Genomic DNA, 22,719 nt, shown 5'->3' with positions numbered 1-22,719 from the left:
AGGCCCCAGAGTGCGAGAGCCCAAGGAGGACCACCGGAGGGGCATCCGTGCCACCTTCATGGGAAGGGCTGAGGATCCCCAGACGAGGCGTCATCCAGTAGCCACCGAGCAGAAGCTAGAGGGGGCTGCACCGGCGTGCCCGCCGGCTCTGCCGGCAGCCAGCTGTTCCAGAGTGAACCGAGCCGCAGGCCCAGGGGCCGGAGGCCTGAGGGCCCCCCGCACCCCGGAGGAGGCCTGACCGAGCAACAGGTGCCAGGCCCCGCCAGGTAGCCACCGGGAGCAAGCTGGTACATACCTGAGTGCCCAGCCCCGGACACCAAGAACCACCAATGCACCAACCCCTGAGGGCATCAGTCACCGGCAGGGAGTGTGGTGAGGGGAGATAGGCCTTGGAGGGCCTGGGAGTTCCCAGAGAGGTGGAGTCTAAGACCCGACCTGACATATACACACAGACAAACAGGCACACACAGACACAAACATGCATTCCCACCCTCATGCACACATACAGTATACAAACACTCAGCACTCACCCAACGTAAGGATTGACATAAATGGACATGTAAACACAATCACACTCCCCAAACATACTCTATACCCCAGGTCCAGGTACCCTCGCCCCCAGAGGGGGAAACAGAACCCAGACCCAAGAGATGTTACCCTTCCCCCCGGGGTGGAGGCAAGCAGACCGTCCCAGGCTCCGCAGCAGCAGGGAGGCTAATCGGACAGCCAACATCTCCTCCCAGCCCCCCCGCCCCGATGGCTAGCAGAGAACGGGGGTGTGTGAAGACCCCATACCTCCCTCCTCCCGCTCATGTGTAGTGTTGCTGCGTGTTGTTCTAAAGTGCATTTAAAACAAGGGAGAGCATGGTGCTGCTGCCAGAGAGCAGTAGGTGTTAGCACGGCAAACCCCAGTTTGTTTCTGAGCTTTGGTCTGCTATGGCTGACGGCCAGGGAGTCAAGGTCCACCGCACCACAGCATACCACCCACAAGCTAATGGGATGTGCGAACGGTTTCACCGGTCACTTAAGGCCGCGCTCCGGGCTTCCTTAACAAGTGGCGACTGGGTCGACCGTCTCCCGTGGGTTTTGCTGGGATTGCGTAGCGCGGTTAAAGAAGATCTCAGGGTTTCCCCGGCTGAACTGGTCCTCGGCCTGCCTCTCCGGGTCCCCGGGGAATTCTTACCTGAGAGTCCTCCCCCATGTTTCGATGCCTCTTTGTTGCCTTTTCGCCCCCCAAGAGACTCATTTCCTGTTCCTGGTCCTGTGCACCACTGCCTGCCTGACACTTTTGTTCCGAGTTCGTTGGACTCTGCTCGTTTCGTTTTTGTCAGGCACGATGCCCATAGGACTCAGCTGCGTCCACCATATGACGGGCCATACAGGGTTCTTAAACCAGGCAACAAACATTTCATTTTGGACTTTGGCGGTCGGCAGGAAGTTGTCTCTGTTGACAGACTTAAGCCTGCACATGTTATGCAACAGGATCAGGTGGTCCCGGCCCAGGCCCCTCGCCACAGCCACCCACCTGCCACCGGGCTGATGGATTCTGTTCTTTCCCCCAGGAGTGACCCAAAATCAATGGAGTCTGAGTCGTCTTCAGCTTTTTCTGACCGCTAGAGCCAGCCTCGCTCCCGGGCTGGGTTGCCCTCTGTCAGTTCCCCCCCCCCAGGTCAGCCGTTCCGGCCCCTTGCTTAAGCCCCGGGTCCTGGACTAGTTCTGCTGGGTGTTCGGGGGGGGGGGGCATGTGTGTCGTTGATGCTTGCCTCCACAATCTGGACATTTCAAAAATGTTTCTCCAGCAGGTGTTTTCACCTGACAACAGCAAGTCCTGTGCTTGGCCTCCAAACTTTCAATCTCTGCATGTTTTCTCGAGAGAAACCTGGATTTTGTAAATATTCTTTTGTAAATAGCTCAGTCACTGTGTAAGTATCACTTAAGCAGAAGGGTGAACTGCCCTGGCTGGCTCTTTGTCGACTAGATACTAGGAATAGGGATGGGATGGAGGCAGATTATCTGCTGTGGCAACTCCTAATGGAACAAGCTGAGAAAAAGCAGACAAATGAAAAAAGTTAACAATGGAATTGGAAACCCCATCTTAACAGAGACCTTATTTCCACTGTTTGTCATCACCAGGTATACAGCCACATCTGTCGTAGTCTTTGTGCCTTAAAACCATACACCTGACTCAGCGTTAAACAGTAGAGCTCTAACAAGAGAATATAACTCTGCAGTGCCACCCATACATGTGCAGTGCACATTCTACACATTTTTCTGATTTTCTCTGTCAGTCAGCTTGTGGACGCTGAAAAATCCATGGGAAACATCTCACATCCATGATTTTAAACAGGCTGGAAGAGCTGAAAATTCCCTTTGAGGACTGCTGAGGTCAGTCTGATGACAACGGGGCAAATATGAGGGGAAAAACAAGGGCATTTAAGCCAGGCTCCTGGATCAGAGTCCTAGAGCTCCTTTTGTTCCATGTGGAGCTCACTGCTCCCCTGACTGCTCACACCACAAGCATTAAATTGTATTAAATTGCTCCTTATTACACAGAAACTGCCACAGGTGTTTCCTGGTAGACATTACTATTCTTAAAGTTTGTTTTAAAGGTTATTACATGGTTTGTTACGTTCCCCCCGAAGGGGTCTAGGCATGCGAGTGAGGGGACCAGTAACAAATGAGTCCAGAACAGAATGAAAGGAAAACAGGCAGGTGTTTTTAGTAAATAAAATAGCCTTTATTATAGATAATCTTAACATAAAGAGCCGGCAATGCCGTTCTACCAATAACACTTGAAAAAAACAAAGGTTGCAACAACAAAGAACACAACAACCAAACAAAAACTCCACACCACGAGGAGGCACTTCCAGGGGCCCACAAGCTCACCCTGTCACTAGCAGCAGCTAGCTTTACTGCTGCCGAGGCCCACAAGCCCACACTACTCATGTAAAGCAGCTATACTATTTCCACAACTCCACACTTCAGGCAGGCTAACTACACACCAAGACCACAAAGCAGAAGACACCAGAGAAACACCCCACCCTGCTCACAGCTCATCCCCAGGTGGTAAATGAGTCCAATGAGCAGCAGCTGTGTCCTGGGGAGAGAGAAGAGCAAGAGAGAGACAGAGGGGTGGAGCAAGAGAGGAGGAGGCGGAGAAAAACACCACCACGCCCACACAAGGTGTCCATATGTTTTAAATAGAAACAGCCAGTTTTGAATTTCGCACCTCTTTTTCTGCTTATTATGCAGAATCTACCATGGGCAGTTGAATGGTAATAACTTTGAAATTACCATATGATTACATTCTTGTTTCTTCCTTGTTACGAGCTGTAATAAAAAGTGCTACCTAACACATTACTTCATTTTTATTATAAGAATATGAACAGCTGGCTGTGCATTGTGAGCAGAGATGGGCAGTAACGCGTTACTGTAATCCGATTACTTTTTTCAAGTAACGAGTAAAGTAAGGGATTACTATAGCAAAAACGGTAATTAGATTACCGCTACTTTCCCGTAGGAACGCTGCGTTACTGCGTTACTAAAACCGTGATTTTTTTGCGAGAATGTGTCATGACAGTGATGTAAGCAAGTGCTACGTTCATGACAACAGCTGTGTGCAGATCAACAATGGCGTATGAGCGTGCAGCGTTTAAAGCATGGAAGTACTGACCTTAGTTTGAGTTTGATTCCATAAAAAAAGACGAAAACATTAGTGTCAGTTGTGCGTGGGAAGAAAACTTCTTTTTACAGCGAAAAGACCCCCCCGTAACTTCCAAGCAACCACCGAGTGCGCAACTCACAGAGAAACTCGCGGATTCTTCCACTGACCGCCGCGGCACACCTGCACCAGGGTAAACCTCCGCCTACCCAACTCCTGCTTTACAGGTGAAAATAGAGCAAAAGGACTGCTAATCTTTGATTTTATTTATTTTCTGCTGTGTTTTACTTGCATCTATTTGAAAGAGTGAGTGTAAACACAAAAAAAAAAAAAAATGATGTGCTGGAATGTGCAGAAAATAGGTTTAAATATTAAACAAATTTCTTCCAGTCAGAGAATGTTGCATATAATTAAATTTTTGCTTGATGCATGAAGTTAAAAGACTCAAACTAATAAAACAAGTTTTAAAAAGGGACTTTTCCATTTGATTACATTTTGTATGATGGATTATGCAGAAAAAGTAGAATTGGGCTGAAAGAGCTATCGCTTTATCACCTATTCAGGTTGTAAATGGTGTTTTTAAAAAGTAACTAAGTAACTAAGTAATTAATTACTTTTGAAAATAAGTAATCAGTAAAGTAGCGGGATTACTTTTTTGGGGAAGTAATCAGTAATTAGTTACTGATTACTTTTTTCAAGTAACTTGACCAACACTGCCCTTGAGTAATATTAAAATTATAGGTGATTATTTTCAAATTCATATGTTTCCTGGGTCATTATTTTAATTTGCTGTGGGATGAGACTACCAAAATAACTTTTAGGTTTGGCTCTAAAATATAAAAGTAAAGTTCATATCTATGCTGTAGATTGTGGCACTATTTTCCTCCTCTGGCACACAAACTGAAATCAGCTAATTATAGCACAAATGCAAGTGGAACCAATAAGTGGAATCAACAGGTGAGCAGACTAACAGTTCCTAGGTAGTGAGCAACTGCGAACCGGTTTTCCACAAGACCCTCATCCTTACTTTCTTCTTAAATAATTTCTATTCCTCATCTACTATAAAATTGTTGAGATTGGTTGTAGAGGAGGATTTCAAAGATACATGTCGATGATTACTCTGGTCTCACTACCATAAATTATATCAGCGTCATGGATTTTTTCATGATGCAGAATATGCATCAGGCCCCACATTTATGATAGGACACACAATGGACCTTGTTTTTATTTTGGTGTAAATATTGACTGTATTTGTTCCGAGGACATTTATTTCTGATCAATACTGTATTATTTTTAACTTATCTTTTCTTTCCTGTTCAGTATCTGCACTGTAAAACCTGACCAGTTAAGTTAACTCAAATGATTTGGGGAAACCGATTGCACCAATTGATTCAAGTTTTATAACTTAAACAGTTTTGGGTTATTTAAGTACTTTATTAGAGTCCCGAGAACCCAAAGCAAATATGATAATGTAACTCAAATGCATTATGTTTATTTACTCATTGTTTTTAGTATGTTTTAACTTAAACCATTAAATTTGTTGTACTAAGATGCTGTATTTATTCAAACTTATTTAAAATGGTACATGCTCATATTCAAATTAAGTTAAATTAACTTAAATAGTTGTATTTAAACAACTTAATCCATTTGGGGAAACCGATTGCACCAAATGGTTCAAGTACTATTAACACAAAACCAAGCTATTGTTCTTTCCATTCAGTTTTTATTAACTTTAACTGCAGAGAAAATACAGAATGAATACAACCATACTTTGAGTCATAACCTATGACTGCTAAAGCCATTATCAAACAAACAAATAATTAGGCATTTTAAAACTTGCGCTTTTAGGGAATTTTGAATGTTTTTTGTAGCATTTTGAAAATCAATTAAATATACAAAACACACATTTAGGTGTACATCATATAAAAAACAATAGTCTAGAGGCAATTAGAGCCATAACAATCACAATTTTAAGTAACATTTAGTATAATAATGAAATCAGATGCACTACAGCAATGCAACTATAGAAAACAGCTGAACTAACAAAAAATATTCTCAAAGGTATTTGTGGCTTCTCAACAGTTTTGCCCAGACCTCGAATCAAGTAAACTGGCACTCATCACACAATTAAAAAATAAAGCTTGAAAGTATACTGTACATATTGACTAATTATCAGTTATCTTCCAAAAGATTTCCATGTAACTAAAAGGTGTTTTTAGAAATAAGCTTAAGATTACACACTATGTAAAGATTTTTTTCAATCACAAACAAAACGTCAAATATGGATTGTCTCCTTATTCTTAGCTTTCTCCACATTGCTTTTTAGAAAGCTAATTACCCTGAACAAATAAAACTATTGAAGCCATTCACAGATAACTGAAAAAGCACGACTATACTGACAGTGAAAAACAAACATCATCTACACAAGCTCATTTTTTAGTGTCTGCAATTTTGGTTTTAGTTGCTTTCTCTCATCGTCTAGCTTCATCAACACTACTTGAATGAACTCAAAAAAGCCAGTACACTTCTCAGGATAGCTCAGATGCAGAGCATAGATTAGCCCAAACAAACACACCAGGGCATCAGTCCATGAGTGATGAGTCATAACAACCTGATCTTCAAGTACTATGAACACTTGACGTGGTGAGAAAGGAACTCCTCCAGGCACCTCCTCTTCATCGACATCAGCAACCAGAGCAATTGTGGCTTCATAGAACTCAATTTCCTCCTATAATACACAGTGCACAATTATTCATCTGTAATACCTCTGTTAAAAGTATAAATACAAATGGTCAGGCACCTTTCTTCAGTTTTTAAAATTCTATATATCATAACATGTTTTAAATTGACAGTGAAGGGTCATTTTTCATTCATCCAGTCAAATCAAGGATGAAAGAAGTTTATAAGTCATTCAACTTCACGTCTTCAACTTTCAACCCAAGTCCAGATGACTTATAAACTCCTTTCAACCTTTTTTAAATTCAAATGTGCAAATTATTGTAATACCCAAGTACCTTGCATGTTTTGAAAATCTCTGAAGAATCCTCCTTGAGGTACATTGGTAGGCCGGCCAGCAGAGCGTTCTCACTCCCGAGGCGTAACATGTCGACGTTTTGTCACGTCCCGCGGCGTTCCTGAGGAACGCGAAAGGAGACCTTCGGCGTTCTTATGGTACGCGGCGGGTTATTGCTGGAATCCAGTGCAATGACGCTCCCGCGGTAGTAGACGTTCCAGCCCTGTATTCCAGCCCTAAACCTAACCTTATCCCTAGCCCTGACCATAACCTTATTCCTGACCTTAACCAGGACTTTAATGATGTTAAATAGCGTGTTTCTAAGCGATTTGAAGAAAAAGAGCGAACATGTGTAGGTTCAGTCCAGACGGTTCTCATATTTCCTCTTTTTCCGAGGTCGTCATTTAGGAACGTGGTGGGTAGCCGAAAACGTAATATGGTGACGATTTGTCACCTAGCGTAAAATGTTACGCTTTGGGAGTGAGAACGGGTTGCGGCCAGAGCTGCTGTTCTAGTTGCATAGATGTCGTTTTTGTCCTAAAAAAATAAATAAAATAAAGATATATATATATATATATATATATAAAAACACCCAGCACGCCCCTGCGGGCGGTTTATCCTTCAAGCTCGGGTCCTCTACCAGAGGCCTGGGAGCTTGAGGGTCCTGCGCAGTATCTTAGCTGTTCCCAGGACTGCGCTCTTCTGGACAGAGATCTCCGATGTTGTTCCCGGGATCTGCTGGAGCCACTCGCCTAGCTTGGGAGTCACCGCACCTAGTGCTCCGATTACCACGGGGACCACCGTTACCTTCACCCTCCACATCCTCTCGAGCTCTTCTCTGAGCCCTTGGTATTTCTCCAGCTTCTCGTGTTCCTTCTTCCTGATATTGCTGTCATTCGGAACCGCTACATCGATCACTACGGCCGTCTTCTTCTGTTTGTCTACCACCACTATGTCCGGTTGGTTAGCCACCACCATTTTGTCCGTCTGTATCTGGAAGTCCCACAGGATCTTAGCTCGGTCATTCTCCACCACCCTTGGGGGCATCTCCCATTTTGACCTCGGGACTTCCAGGTTATACTCCGCACAGATGTTCCTGTACACTATGCCGGCCACTTGGTTATGGCGTTCCATGTATGCCTTGCCTGCTAGCATCTTGCACCCTGCTGTTATGTGCTGGATTGTCTCTGGGGCATCTTTACACAGCCTGCACCTGGGGTCTTGCCTGGTGTGATAGACCCCAGCCTCTATGGATCTTGTGCTCAGAGCTTGTTCTTGTGCTGCCATGATTAGTGCCTCTGTGCTGTCTTTCAGTCCAGCTTTGTCCAGCCACTGGTAGGATTTCTGGATATCAGCCACCTCCTCTATCTGCCGGTGGTACATACCGTGCAGGGGCCTGTCCTTCCATGATGGTTCCTCGTCTCCCTCCTCTTTCTTGGGTTTCTGCTGCCTGAGGTATTCACTGAGCACTCGGTCAGTTGGGGCCATCTTCCCAATGTATTCTTGGATGTTCGTTGTCTCATCCTGGACTGTGGTGCTGACACTCACCAGTCCCCGGCCCCCTTCCTTCCGCTTAGCGTACAGCCTCAGGGTGCTGGACTTGGGGTGAAACCCTCCATGCATGGTAAGGAGCTTTCTTGTCTTTATGTCAGTGGCTTCTATCTCCTCCTTTGGCCAGCCTATTACCCCAGCAGGGTACCTGATCACGGGCAGGGCGTACGTGTTGATGGCCCGGATCTTGTTCTTACCATTCAGCTGACTCCTCAGGACTTGCCTGACCCTCTGCAGGTACTTGGTGGTTGCAGCTTTTCTAGCGGCCTCTTCATGGTTCCCATTCGCCTGCGGGATCCCCAAGTACTTGTAACTGTCCTCTATGTCTGCAATGTTGCCTTCTGGTAGTTCAATCCCCTCAGTTCTGACTACCTTCCCTCTCTTTGTTACCATCCGACTACACTTCTCCAGTCCGAACGACATTCCAATGTCATTGCTGTATAGCCTGGTAGTGTGGATCAGTGAATCGATGTCTCGTTCACTCTTGGCATACAGCTTGATGTCATCCATGTACAGGAGGTGGCTGACAACTGCTCCGTTCCGTAGTCGGTATCCGTAGCCAGTCTTGTTAATGATCTCACTGAGGGGGTTCAGGCCTATGCAGAACAGCAGTGGGGACAGAGCATCTCCTTGGTAGATCCCGCACTTGATGGTGACTTGTGCTATGGGCTTGGAGTTGGCCTCTAGTGTTGTACGCCACATCCCCATTGAGTTCCTGATGAAGGCTCTTAGGGTCCCATTGATCTTGTACAATTCTAGGCATTCCAGTATCCAGCTGTGGGGCATTGAGTCATAGGCCTTCTTGTAATCAATCCAGGCAGTGCACAGGTTGGTCAGTCTGGTCTTGCAGTCTCGGCTGATTGTTCTGTCTACCAGTAGCTGGTGTTTTGCGCCTCTGGTATTCTTGCCAATTCCTTTCTGTGTCCCGCTCATGTATTGACCCATGTGCCTGTTCATCTTAGCCGATATGATGCCTGACAGGAGCTTCCATGTAGTACTGAGGCAGGTTATTGGTCGGTAGTTGGAGGGGACCAGTCCCTTCTTGGGGTCCTTGGGGATCAGGACCGTCCGGCCTTCAGTTAGCCATTCCGGGTGTCTCTCGTTAACTAGCAGCTGGTTCATTTGTGCTGCCAGACGCTCGTGGAGTGCAGTTAGCTTCTTCAGCCAGTAGGCGTGAACCATGTCGGGCCCTGGTGCTGTCCAACTCTTCATACTGGAGACCCTTTCTTGGATGTCTGCCACTGTGATGGTTACTGGACCCTGTTCAGGGAGGTCGCTGTGGTCTGCCCTCAGATCCTCTAGCCACTGAGCATTGCCGTTATGGGTTGCATCCTTCTCCCATATGCTCTTCCAGTATTGCTCCATCTCCAGCCTTGGTGGTGCTGTTCTCTTATTGTTCCCTTGCCACTGAGAGTACACCTTTGCTGGTTCTGTGGAGAACAGCTGGTTTATTCTCCTGCCTTCTATCTCTCTGGTGTACCTCCTCAAGCGGCTGGCCAAGGCTGTGAGTCTTTGCTTGGCAGTTTCCAAGGCCTCAGGTATGGACAGCTTGCTGTATTTCTTAGGCACCTTATTCGTCGCACCTTTCTGCAACTCCGTTAGTTGGCTAACCTCTCTCCGTGCTACTTTGATCTTGCCCTCTAGCCTCCTTCTCCATGGAGGATACTGCCCCTTGTGGCTGTTCAACTTGTAGCCAAGCATCTCACTGATCACTGCTGCCGTATTGTAGATCAGCTTGTTAGTGTCGGTAATCGTGGTTGTAGGTATTGCCCGTAGTGCTGCATTAACATCATCTAGCAGACCTTCTGAGGGTACTTCACGTAATCTTGGTAACCGGCTACGGGGGATCCAGGTTTCAAGCTTGGCCATGATCCTATTTTTCAGGTCAGTTCCTCTCGCACTCAACGATCCTTCTCCTATCACACTTGGGGCTATGTACCCAATCTCGGGTGGGGGTGATGATATCTCCCCCCTGACCTGGCGTCCTGACTCCTCCTTGCCGTAGCATTTGTGTTGTACCTCGTCAATCTCTAGCTGTGAGAGCAGTCCCTTCTTTCGAATGTTGGAACACTGAGCTACTAGTTGTTTCGCCGTCATTGTGGATGTTGGGTATCGAAGAATCCATAGGTCCCTCATCCTATTCATGTAGCCCCTTCCGCCGGGGTTACTTGCGTAGTAGCATTCCAACAACGCCCTGTTTTCGTCCCTTGCCCACCGATGCCTTCTTGTTCCAGTAGCCCACTTTTCGTCAGGGTGCCCTGGTTCCTCAACACCTGACGCGGACCTTGTTGATCCGGGCGACGTCCGAGCCGGCATGCCTTCATATTTATCTGTCTCGCTCATGTCTGCGGTAGGCTTGCTTAGCATAGGGGGTCTAGCCTTAGGACCCTTACTGGATACAGACGCCCCAGGCAGGAATCGAACTTGCGACCCTCTGCTCCAAAGGCGTGTAGTCTAACCACTACGCTATCCAGCTGCTATATATATATATATATATATATATATAAACATAACAATGGCAACTGCCAAGCAAGCAGAATAATAATTAGTATTTTTAAATACCTGTTTTCCATATGCCAACAAAAGCTGCTCCATCCTTTCACCGACCCATCCAGTTTTCCTCTTTTTGTAAAGTCCAATCAGCTGAGGAGCATAATCATCCAGTGCAGCATAAAACACATGTGGCAGAGTCTGATTGGTGATCCGATGAAATTCAAAGTAGAGCTGAAGAGAATTCCAAAAATATTATAAGCAAAACACAGCATACTATATGAACAGCAAATGTTATATATGTAGTTGTACTTACCTGTGTCTCATGAATGAGTGCTGGCCATCTGTCCTTGAGCTCTGATACAGGAGGAGAAGTGGTGACAATCTCTTCACGCCGGAGGGCAAAAGTGCGCATCATATGCTGATGAATGAGAGGGATGTCTCTTTCTGCTGAGGTCTTCTTGAACTCCTCTACCATCAAGTCTTCTGGTTTCCAGAGACTCCCTTGTTTCTCCAGAAGGATAAGAAGGAAGGAAGTTGACCTCACCTCTCCTAGGTCTTTTAATATTGGCCCTTGGTGAAGCTCCATCTCGGTTTGTTCTGCTGCGCTTTCCAGCATTCACAGCAACATCCATGATGCCAGCTTTAGCCAACTTCTTTCTTTGGTTTCCCATTTTATATCTCAGGCTATTCTTCCACCCTTCCCACCCAGTGTCAGAATTCCTCTCTTTCAGACAGGGATGTTTTCTAACTAAAGCTTCTGCAGCCTTGCCAATTTGTGTTGTACTAGGGTATGCTTTTAGTTTGTAGATTTCTTCCCCCATTGTCTCAAGTATGTTGTGTTTTTGATCTCGTGTCAGCGTAATTACTTTCCCATTTTTATCAAATGCTGCATTACCCTCTCTTAATACATGTTCCACTTCATAAGAAAATGGCGGAACAATAAAAACTTCTGGCCATCTACTAATACGCTCTGGTGAATCTATGGTATCAGTGCTATCAGTCTGAAGGATTGTGTCATCAGTGCTCGTTGAAATCCGGTCAAGCTCAACTAACCTGACAACTTTAACAGATGCTATAGCTGGCAGGTCTTCTATTTTAACCAAATTACACAAGGCATTATCAAAATCTGGGTCATGAAACTGAAGCCGAAAGTCAAAAGTAAAATTTAGCCTAGATTTGATCGCATCTATGAGGGCTTGCACACTGTTTGGACGAGATGGCAAAATAAGTTTTTCAGCGTTATCCTTATCAAGGATGACCCTTAGCTTCAATATTCCTGTTGCCTCCATCTGAATTTGTTATTTCTGTAACAGACAGGTTTCACATATTATAGTGGCATTTTAATACATGTTTGTGTTTACAGTTATTTGCAAAATATTAATTGTGCAAAAATATAAAAACATTTATGTGAATACAAAAAAACTGAATAGATGAATTACCTTTGCATTGGTTCAGAAATTGGTGGAATCAGCTGATGTCTCAGTTCTGTTTCTTTAGTCAGACACTGGCATGAAATGGTTTGCTGTTAGAATGAGTTCATTTGCTATCTTGTAAGCAACATGCGGCATGTGGTCAGACAGTTGGCACAGAGATTTTACACTGTGACGGAGACCCCTCTGTTGATTCTCTGCTACTTCATATGAACGCAAGTGCTCAACGTAATAAGTGTCATAGTCTTTCAAGAGAAAATAAATGTTGTTTCTGATGAGCAGAATCGAACATTAGGAAACACTTCCTGAAAGAGTTGTCTGTGATCTAATATTTTACAGGCCATGTACTGAATGGTCTCGTCACTAAAAGTATGAGACATGGCAAGCTGAACTACGTCCTTTAAATCCATTAGCACTTCCCAAAAAGTGTCTCTTTCTGGAACTTTGGAGCCAATGAGAAGAGGCAACAGTCTAAGAAGGGCATGATTTTCATGCCCGTTCTCACCAATGGTCCCTCGCCTGGCAAAATTTGAGGGTATTGGATGAGGGCGATCAACTTTGTCAGAATGTTGGTAGGGAAAGCGCAGAATTGCTCTGTTTAAGTCTTCTAAGGTAAAATATCTCTTAGAAATCAAACCTTTTAAACAATGTGCCAACTCCACTGGAACGACACCTTCAAACAGGTCGTGTAGGAGGTCAGGTGGGAAGCCTGTGACAGGATGGAAGAAAGAGAGATGGTCAGAAAGAACACAGGGGTTTTTAACACCATAGTTTTCCTCAATGTCATCATTCTGAAGCTCTTGCACAAGATTATCATGAGCATCTTTTGTTCTCATTACATAATTCCCTGTAACAGCATTTTCTGTTTGCATTTCTGTTTGGGTGGCATGACAAAACCTACAGAAATATGTAGACCTGAAACTCTCATTGAAACCAGCAAGTCCATGGGCAGCAAGGTTGTCTGCCACAACAGAGTAGACAGTGCCTTTAAGACATTCACCAAGAGTCTCAATGTAGACACCTACTTCTTCAAGAGTTTTCAGATCATTTAAGAGTGGTGACAACATTTCCTTATACCCAAACTGGCATACATCATTGGAATTGCACAGCAGAGCAAGCTGAGTGCAGTGTAGAGCAGAACGAGATTTAACTGGAAAGTTTGCCAGTGTCCAATAAACTGCAAAGACTTTATGTATTTTCTTTGAGGTACCAAGTGGGTTTGCGATTTCAAAATCATCCACCTAAAGTATTATTGACAATTTCTGTCCCTCTTGTGACAGTAGAACATTTTCCTGGTAGTAGGATCCATCACAAAATGACATGAAATGTCCAGGAATCTGTGTGGGTGCTTGTTTAATTTCTTCAAGCACATCATTTTTTTTCAACAACAATTGCAAAGATGTGAGAATAGGCACATACATATAAGTGTGCTTTGATGATTCAATTAAATACTCCACAGGTTTGACATATGGAAAATTTGCTTCGTAATATGATTTCCTCCTCTTTGCTGTAGATAGTGGTCCTTCAGATGTGACACATTTATGTAAAACATTACTATCAGAAACTGCCTGACAAATCTCATCCACCAGTTTGTCCGTATATGTACAGTTGTGCTTTTTCAGTATATCTACAACTGATTTTCTAACCAGAGGTACTGATAACAAAAACAACTGATCAATATGCTCAATAATCTCCTGTGTTGCTCTCTGGGACACATGGAGAATGGTCTGCATTTTCAAGAAAAATCCAGCCAGATTGTATTGCAACTGCTCTTCTAAACCCTCATTTCCACTGATTTCACTGGTGGATGCCACTTGATTGTCATCTGATGACTCTATTGAATCAAGTTGCATGTCATCTTTTTGTTCTACATTTATAACACTTTGCACAATGCCTTCATTGTAACTTGTTGAATTTTGGTGGTCTCTGCATTTGTGGGCATTGAAGGTTGAGTATACATTGGTTTTAAAATTACAGTTCTTGAAAGGACATGGAACAGTTTCTTTTCGTTTTAAATGCCCCCTCAGATGGATAAACATTTGGCTTTCAATAAATGGCTGCTTAAAATTACACACAGGGCAACAAAATCCATATTTATTCAAATCTAGATAAGAACCGTCTTTTCTTTGTGTGGGAGTGTGCATTCTTGACATGTGTATCTTTAATGAATTAAATGTACTAAATGTACACATGCATGTGTTGTAGAGACAGGGTAAGGGTGAAATTGTGGAGTACTGACCATGGTTGAGCCGATAATGCTTCAACAACATGACTTTTATGGCAGTAGAAAAACTACACAACTTGCAATTCCACATTTTGATGCCAAATCGTTTTAAAATCACCTTTACTGGCTGTCTTTAGTGCAGTGCTGGATGATCTCTCGCATGCTACTGCTCCTTCAATCGTCAGACTGTAATAACACAAAAGCCATGAGGACAGAATGCTAGCAGAACAGTTTTTACTTTTAGACTTTTACTTCACTTAAAAACAGTCAACCTGGATAACACAATCTTTGAAAACAGTAACTACAGTTCATTTTCAATTCAGGTTGGTCAACTACTCTAAATGTTATAAAATAATAAAGCAATTTTACATAAGTGAAGTACACAATAGGCTAACCCTTGGAAAGTACAGAGTCAGAAACGTTTAGGTTTGGTGCAGTGCAGCTTTGAAAAGGTAAATTATTTCACGACTAAAATGCCACTAAGCATCATATTTTAAATTTGTGAAGGTGAACTTGTCCAGTAAACTCTTAAAATGAACACTAAATAAATCTTCTACTATTTTCACTGTGTCAAAAGTAGGCTACATTTGAACTTGATAAAGTTCAGAGTCAGAAAAGCCTAAACACTGATTTTACCAAAGGTTTTGTGGCATGCAGTTTGCAAAAATTAGACTACTTACCAACTATTTGATTGAAACAAGCCACCAACCGTTAATTTTTTAAATTGTGAAGGCAGACTCCAGACTCTTTTCTGTAAAAAAAAAAGAAAAGAAAAAGTTGACATCATGTATTTCGGCACATTCACCTCCTTCTTTTAAAACTTGTTTCAAATTCTTTCAGCAACTAAATCAAAGATGCAATGTTTCAAAGAGCAGATGTGGTGGGGTGTTATTTGACACCATTGATGATATTACTGCTCGAACTACACATGCTGTCACACTTTTTGTGAACATTTCTTGCGTATTTTGTAGGGGCAAAAATGAGTCAGGTGAGAATTTATATTTCTCCTTTGGCATTTTTCCTTTTTTTATGTGTTCCTGAACTTCTTGTTTTAGAAACGTTTTTACCTGAGAGGAAAATTAGCTGATTCAACGAAAACGTTCTCTTGCTCTCTTGCAATTTTACCTATTTCTTTGTTAAAAAATCTTACAATCCCTGCCCCTACATGCTCACTATAATCATTGTTTCTTTGTTATCTGGTCAATTCACTGCTTATTATAAGAATACTGTCATCCATCCACCTAAAAAGAAAGAAATAGCAAACACACATACTAAAACGTTAGTAAGATAACAAATGTCATTTTCTTACTTTGTTTCAAAATAACAAAGTAATTATTTTATTAACAGATTAACTGTTGTCACATAATGCTGCTCACAAACAAACAGTGCATTTTAATGAAAACTTTAAAATATATCAGAATTAATAGGAACAGTTTGTGTTTCAACAATTCAGTTGTGTAAGTAAATAGTCCCGAGGCTATTTGGTTAAAATGTGACTGTCATATCAATCAATCAATCAATCTTTATTTATAAAGTACTTTTCATACAGAGAAAATGTAGCACAAAGTGCTTTACATAATATAAATGATCATAACATATATAAAGTTATAATAGCAGTTCACAGGTGGATGCTCCTCTCCTAAATAGGATTCAGAAGTTCGCAAATCCGACCAGAACAAAGTTTAGAAAATTCGTACATGAACTTTCCAATTGTTAGGAGAAAACTCTGCAAAAAACCCAGGAGAAATAAAGACACAATGAGACAAAGTTTCTTTCTTTGCTAAACGTGTACACGGGTGAGCTGCCAGAAAACAACTCACACCATGCACAGTGGCTTGGCATTTTTTATAGGCACAGAGCACAGAGACAGTGAGAACAGGATAAGAAAATAATAAACAGATAAAATAAACAACTCCATATGTGGTACTAGTCTCGTCAGCAGAGAGCTGGGAGAGAGCTGTGAGAGATAAAACAATCTAAAACAATATGTCCCAAAACAATATGTCTTTGCTGGGAAAGTCTAAAAGGATAATTCTAAACTAATCTAACCATAGACAAAGGGCATCTTTGTACATTTAAAAGAAGGTAAAGAAACATAGAATCATTTTTCCTGTAACACCAATGATTCTGTCTATTTTACATATAAGTGCATTCACAGTTCACAAGACTCTAACCAGCTATGTTAACCTTTCTAAGTATCTTAAAAATCTTATTTTTAATTTCCTTCGTCCTAAGACAATACACAAAAGGATTTACAAGAGATGGACCGAGGATGGTGCCAATTAATAAACCCTGCCGTTCTTCAAGAGTCAATACCACACCAAACTTGGTCAAAATAACTGTGAAAAACAGAGGACAGTATAAATGTCACGGCTGGGGCAGCAGTCGTGTTGAGGTGAGAAAGGAGGATCCACAAGCAGACACTGGCGGAGGTGCAAGTGGGTTTTATTTACAGTGCACAATAACCAAAGTGTGAGCAGAACTGAACAAAACCCTAAACTGGGAAAACTAATGCAAAAGGAGGACACGGAGCGAGGAGCAGAGAGACACGGAGAAACACGGAATAACGTTAAGTACACGAACAATTCACAGAGAAACACAGACGATGCCACGAGGAGCACAGGCAGACACGCAGTATAAATACACACACCAGGTAATTAGGAAATGGCAGACAGGCGGGGACACAGCCGGAACTTATCCAGTGGTCCCAAACCCCCGGGCCTCGGACCGGTACTGGTCCGTGAGTCGTTTGGTGCAAGTCCGCGAGAGTTGAGGCTCAGGTGTGAAATGTATGGTTTTCAGAGTTTTTATCGGTTTTCAGCGTTATTTTGTTATCGTTTTGATTGTTAACTCGGTTTTCCTGGGTCTTTTCACATGTGTTAGGAATAAATCTTCTTTTTTTCGGTACCGGTACTAGTTTTATTTTGTTGGATTTATCCGCGACACATTAAAGGCCGGTCCGTGAAAATATTGTCGGGCATAAACCGGTCCGTGGCGCAAAAAAGGTTGGAGACCGCTGAACTAATGGACATAACAAGACACAAACCTACAAAGTAAAACAGGAAACTCACAGACTGTTTTACACTACCAACTGAGGACACGAACAGAACACAGAGGAGAGGCACAGGTAGGGATGATAGAAACACACAACTCAAACCCTAAGAACAAATACAAAATCAGAATAAACTAGAAAAATGATAATGATAAACTTAAAGCGCTGGATCAGCAACCCAGGACCATGACAATAAACATACTACACAAATCAGGTGACTCACAAGAGTGCTTCCCAATTTCATTCTGTCATTATTTGATGATAATTTCACAAAAAACAAGATCACACAGTATGAAAGACAAATGAAAGTGAATGTGAAAAATAACAGAAAAAATAACCTACTGGCACCTTCATTGAAATATTTCTCTGGGTCAACACAAAGTGGTTCGTAATCCAGCAGCATAGTCACAGAAAGTGTACCTAAGCCTCAAGGTGGAGTGAGGGAGAGGGACAACTGTTGCAGGTGAAACAGCCACTAAATTAGAGGCAACAATCCACAGAATGTATGTAAGTACCAATATACGTGTATTTGTTAAATAACTATGGTACCGAAGAGGATAAATTATAGCTATTAATCGATCAAATGCCATAATTGTTAAAGAAAACATCTCCATTGTTGATCCCAGCTGGAAAACACACATTTGAATTAAACACTCCACATATGATATGGTATTAACACCAGTAAGAAGAACCCCGATCATTGTTGGAGCGGCACTAGAGGTATACAATATGTCAACAACAGCAAGATAGCAAAACGGAAGATACATTGGTTTATGTAACTGCTTGTCAGAAACAATGAAGAGGATATTGACCAAACTGCCAGTAACAGCTAGTAAATACAGTGGGGCAAAAAAGTATTTAGTCAGCCACCGATTGTGCAAGTTCCCCCACTTAAAATGATGACAGAGGTCAGTAATTTGCACCAGAGGTACACTTCAACTGTGAGAGACAGAACGTGAAAAAAAAATCCATGAATTCACATGGTAGGATTTGTAAAGAATTTATTCATAAATCAGGGTGGAAAATAAGTATTTGGTCAATAACAAAAATACAACTCAATACTTTGTAACATAACCTTTGTTGGCAATAACAGAGGTCAAACGTTTACTATAGGTCTTTACCAGGTTTGCACACACAGTAGCTGGTATTTTGGCCCATTCCTCCATGCAGATCTTCTCGAGAGCAGTGATGTTTTGGGGCTGTCGCCGAGCAACACGGACTTTCAACTCCCGCCACAGATTTTCTATGGGGTTGAGGTCTGGAGACTGGCTAGGCCACTCCAGGACTTTCAAATGCTTCTTACGGAGCCACTCCTTTGTTGCCCGGGCGGTGTGTTTTGGATCATTGTCATGTTGGAAGACCCAGCCTCGTTTCATCTTCAAAGTTCTCACTGATGGAAGGAGGTTTTGGCTCAAAATCTCACGATACATGGCCCCATTCATTCTGTCCTTAACACGGATCAGTCGTCCTGTCCCCTTGGCAGAAAAACAGCCCCATAGCATGATGTTTCCACCCCCATGCTTCACAGTAGGTATGGTGTTCTTGGGATGCAACTCAGTATTCTTCGTCCTCCAAACACGACGAGTTGAGTTTATACCAAAAAGTTCTACTTTGGTTTCATCTGACCACATGACATTCTCCCAATCCTCTGCTGTATCATCCATGTGCTCTCTGGCAAACTTCAGACGGGCCTGGACATGCACTGGCTTCAGCAGCGGAACACGTCTGGCACTGCGGGATTTGATTCCCTGCCGTTGTAGTGTGTTACTGATGGTGACCTTTGTTACTTTGGTCCCAGCTCTCTGCAGGTCATTCACCAGGTCCCCCCGTGTGGTTCTGGGATCTTTGCTCACCGTTCTCATGATCATTTTGACCCCACGGGATGAGATCTTGCGTGGAGCCCCAGATCGAGGGAGATTATCAGTGGTCTTGTATGTCTTCCATTTTCTGATGATTGCTCCCACAGTTGAATTTTTCACACCAAGCTGCTTGCCTATTGTAGATTAACTCTTCCCAGTCTGGTGCAGGTCTACAAGACTTTTCCTGGTGTCCTTCGAAAGCTCTTTGGTCTTGGCCATGGCGGAGTTTGGAGTCTGACTGTTTGAGGCTGTGGACAGGTGTCTTTTATACAGATGATGAGTTCAAACAGGTGCCATTCATACAGGTAACGAGTGGGGGACAGAAAAGCTTCTTACAGAAGACGTTACAGGTCTGTGAGAGCCAGAGATTTTCCTTGTTTGAGGTGACCAAATACTTATTTTCCACCCTAATTTACGAATAAATTCTTTACAAATCCTACCATGTGAATTCATGGATTTTTTTTTCACATTCTGTCTCTCACAGTTGAAGTGTACCTCTGGTGCAAATTACTGACCTCTGTCATCATTTTAAGTGGGGGAACTTGCACAATCGGTGGCTGACTAAATACTTTTTTGCCCCACTGTAAGTTATCAGCATAACCACACCAACTGCTACAGGCCTTTTGACTGTGTCAAAGCCACCTATAATAAAATAAGTTAGTTTGACTGAAGCATTCTGTAAAGACATATTTAACAAATATTAAATTACAATAAGTTCCACATTTCAGTTGATAACGTAATAAGACAAAAAGGAAAAACAAAAAAAAAAACTCCTCAAACAAAAGGTGGTTAGAGATATTTCAAATCTTTAGCAGCAATAGACAGTGGTTAAGAACAAAAAATAATAACCCAGCTAAACACAGATAGTTTGGGGTTAACAACAAAACACCTGTGCTTTCACATTTTAAGCTTCACAAGAACAGTACATTTTCACTCGGCATCCAATGACATCCAGTGACACCTCATGTAGGGATGGACGATCTTCTATTTACATATCCCTAGAGATTGCAGAAACATACTGCCATCCCCTCAAAGGTGGGATGACGATGGCTGGATGCTTTTATGTACTTTTTACTTTGGCTCTTAAAGAGTTTCTATAGCACAGGAGGTACAGCAGGTTGTCTACTATTTGTAAAGTTGGTGGTTCTATATCTGCCATTTACCACATGTGAAACAATGAACTAATAATTTTCAGACCATACCTCAGCAGCTATATTGCTCTGATCTCCCATAATTATTATAAATCAGAAATTACAACCTAGCTTACAGCTTAATTTGTTTTTATAACATCTTTCATTTTGATTAGGGTAGTTCAAAGTAATTCTCAGACAAATCAAAGCTAATGCTAAAAACTAATAAAACAAAAACTAATAATAAAAAAATGACAAGTAACAACCTAATTCTTAGAGGAAGCCATGTCTCAGTCTAAGAGGATGATATATAGTGATTACTAATTCAGGAGGATATACAGAATTAATTACTAAACTTTAAAATGCAACAGTAAAATAGCTGTCAAAAAGCAAAGACTTGCAATTATATGTTTTTTATATCATAGCAATCCCACCACCACATTGTCATACAAGTCGGTCATTTTACCTAATGTTTTAGAATTTGGGGGCTTTTTAGTGGTTTTGTATATTCTGTGCTGATTCTTGATTTGTTGAATGTTTGTATTGCGCTTGTGTATTCTTAGTATGTTTACTCTACCATTCAGTTTTTAGTTATCTCAAAGTTTTGTATTTTCAGTGTTGCCCATCCTCTTGTGTTTTGTTATTTTTGTCTCCCATGTCAGTCTTCTCTTTGTATTTAGTTACTGTTTTCTCTTTCTGGGGACACCTCAGGCCCTCCAAGGTTTGGAGGCCTATCTCCACCCACCACCACTTCCCCTGCCGGTGGCGGACTCCCTCAGGTGTCGGTGCGTTGGTGGTTCTTTGTGTCTGGGGGTGGGCGTCCAGGTACACACCGGCTCACTCCTTGGCGGCCGCTTATCGGGGCCTGGAGCCTGGGGCTCGCTCGGGCCCCTTCGGAGGTGGGGTGCCCCCGGCCTCTCGGCCTGGGGCTCGGTCACTCAGCTACAGCTGGGGGCCGGCGGAGCTCATGGGCGCGTCACTGCAACTCCCCCTGGCTTCTGCTCCGCGGCTGCTGAGTGAACCCTCATCTGGGACTCTCCTCAGCTCTTACTGGAACAGTGGCGCGGCTGCCCCTCTGTTGGTCTTCCATGGTCTCTTGTGTTCTGGGGGCCTCTGGATGTCTGGAGTTTTGATCTCCTCCATACCTGCTTCACACCCTGGAGGACGGGGCTGTGGCCCCCCCACACTCCCTAGCAGATCGTTACATGGAGAAACCTTTGGAATACAAGTGCGCTGATCCACACAGGTATGCACACGGGTGTTCACTGCTCGTAGACCCAAATTACACCTTTCTTGGCCGCTACTTCGAAGCACATCTGTCCTGCGTGCTGCACAACAACATTGAATATTTAGTATTTACTGCTGTTTACACTTAGCTAGATTAATGCGATGGTGTTGTGTTTAGTATGTTGCTTTGTTTTTTTTGCTTGTTTTCTATTTTTCTCTCAACAGGTGATCCAGGAGATTTTTATTTTTTTTTCTCCCCCCCTTTCTCACTGTCCCTCTCCCCTTCTGTTTTTCCTTTCCTTCCTCTTTTTTTCTCCCTTTCCTATCCCTCACTCATGTCTGTCCCGTCTGTAACATCTGAAAATAAAATATAATAAATAATAAAAACAAAGATCGACCAAATGGACCAATACGGCAATGCCACGATGATCCATTTGGCAAAGTAAATCCATTGGGTATCCTTGTTGGTCTTCAGACAACAATTCTGATGGCTAAAGAACCAAATGGGACAGGCAAAAATAAATAAATAAATAAAAAATAAATAAATAAATAGTTACTGTTTTCTCTTCTCTAAGTTTCTGTGTTTTACTCCTTGTTTTAGTTTCCTGTGTTTTTCTTGTTCTATCTTGATAGTCTCTCGTGCTTTATGTTCAGTTTTGCTTCCCCTGTCTCATTACGTCTAATTTGTCCCTGCTGTGTTTCCCAGCTGCCTTCACTTCCTTAATCACCCCCCCTGTGTAATTATTGTGACAGTCTCACTTTGTCCTCTGTCAGATTGTCAGTGTATTCTCCCCAGTGTTTCCTAGCTCTCTGTGTCTCCAATGTTTTTGCTTAGTTTAGTTCTGGCAATTTGAAAGGTTTAGTTTCTTTTTCCATTCCATGTTGAGTTTTTGGTATTGGGATCAGCCAAATAAATGGCTTGCCTGTTGTTAAGATTATCCTGTCTCCAATAGTCTCTTTTTGGGTTCCCCACCTCTACACTTGGTCTGTTCATTCTATAGACGTTAACACTCTCCTGTTTGTATTGGTGCAAAGTTCAAAACCATAGTTAGTAGTAGTGATGTGCGATACCACTGATT

General features: G+C 42.8%; 1 protein-coding gene across 1 annotated transcript; it reads right to left on the bottom strand.

Annotated features, from left to right (window-relative positions):
* Positions 1–5,778: 5,778 nt before the first annotated feature.
* Positions 5,779–11,208, bottom strand: LOC147314926 (uncharacterized). Its single transcript, XM_086262043.1, has 5 exons — positions 11,032–11,208; positions 10,788–10,949; positions 7,173–7,211; positions 6,676–6,744; positions 5,779–6,389 (listed from the first exon to the last, which is right to left on the bottom strand). Exons 1-5 carry the CDS (start codon positions 11,191–11,193, stop codon positions 6,081–6,083), a joined length of 741 nt encoding a protein of 246 aa, XP_086118169.1. The 5' UTR covers positions 11,194–11,208; the 3' UTR covers positions 5,779–6,080.
* Positions 11,209–22,719: the final 11,511 nt, after the last annotated feature.

The sequence above is a fragment of the Aulonocara sp. 'chitande type north' Nkhata Bay genome, linkage group LG14, assembly GCF_057382095.1.
Source record: "Aulonocara sp. 'chitande type north' Nkhata Bay isolate Kocher_YH1m ecotype deep benthic linkage group LG14, A_spYH_male_GT1.1, whole genome shotgun sequence".
Classification (NCBI taxonomy): domain Eukaryota; kingdom Metazoa; phylum Chordata; class Actinopteri; order Cichliformes; family Cichlidae; genus Aulonocara; species Aulonocara sp. 'chitande type north' Nkhata Bay.
This window is presented reverse-complemented; position numbering and strand designations above follow the sequence as displayed.

Excerpts from the sequence above, each read along its gene's own strand:
- LOC147314926 (XM_086262043.1), bottom strand. The coding sequence starts at position 11,193 with ATGGTAGAGGAGTTCAAGAAGACCTCAGCAGAAAGAGACATCCCTCTC. Across the intron at positions 7,212-10,787 it reads TGTTGGCATATGGAAAACAG|GACAAAAACGACATCTATGC; the intron begins GTATTTAAAAAT and ends TTATTTTTTTAG. Across the intron at positions 6,745-7,172 it reads CAACTAGAACAGCAGCTCTG|AACGCTCTGCTGGCCGGCCT; the intron begins GCCGCAACCCGT and ends CTCGGGAGTGAG.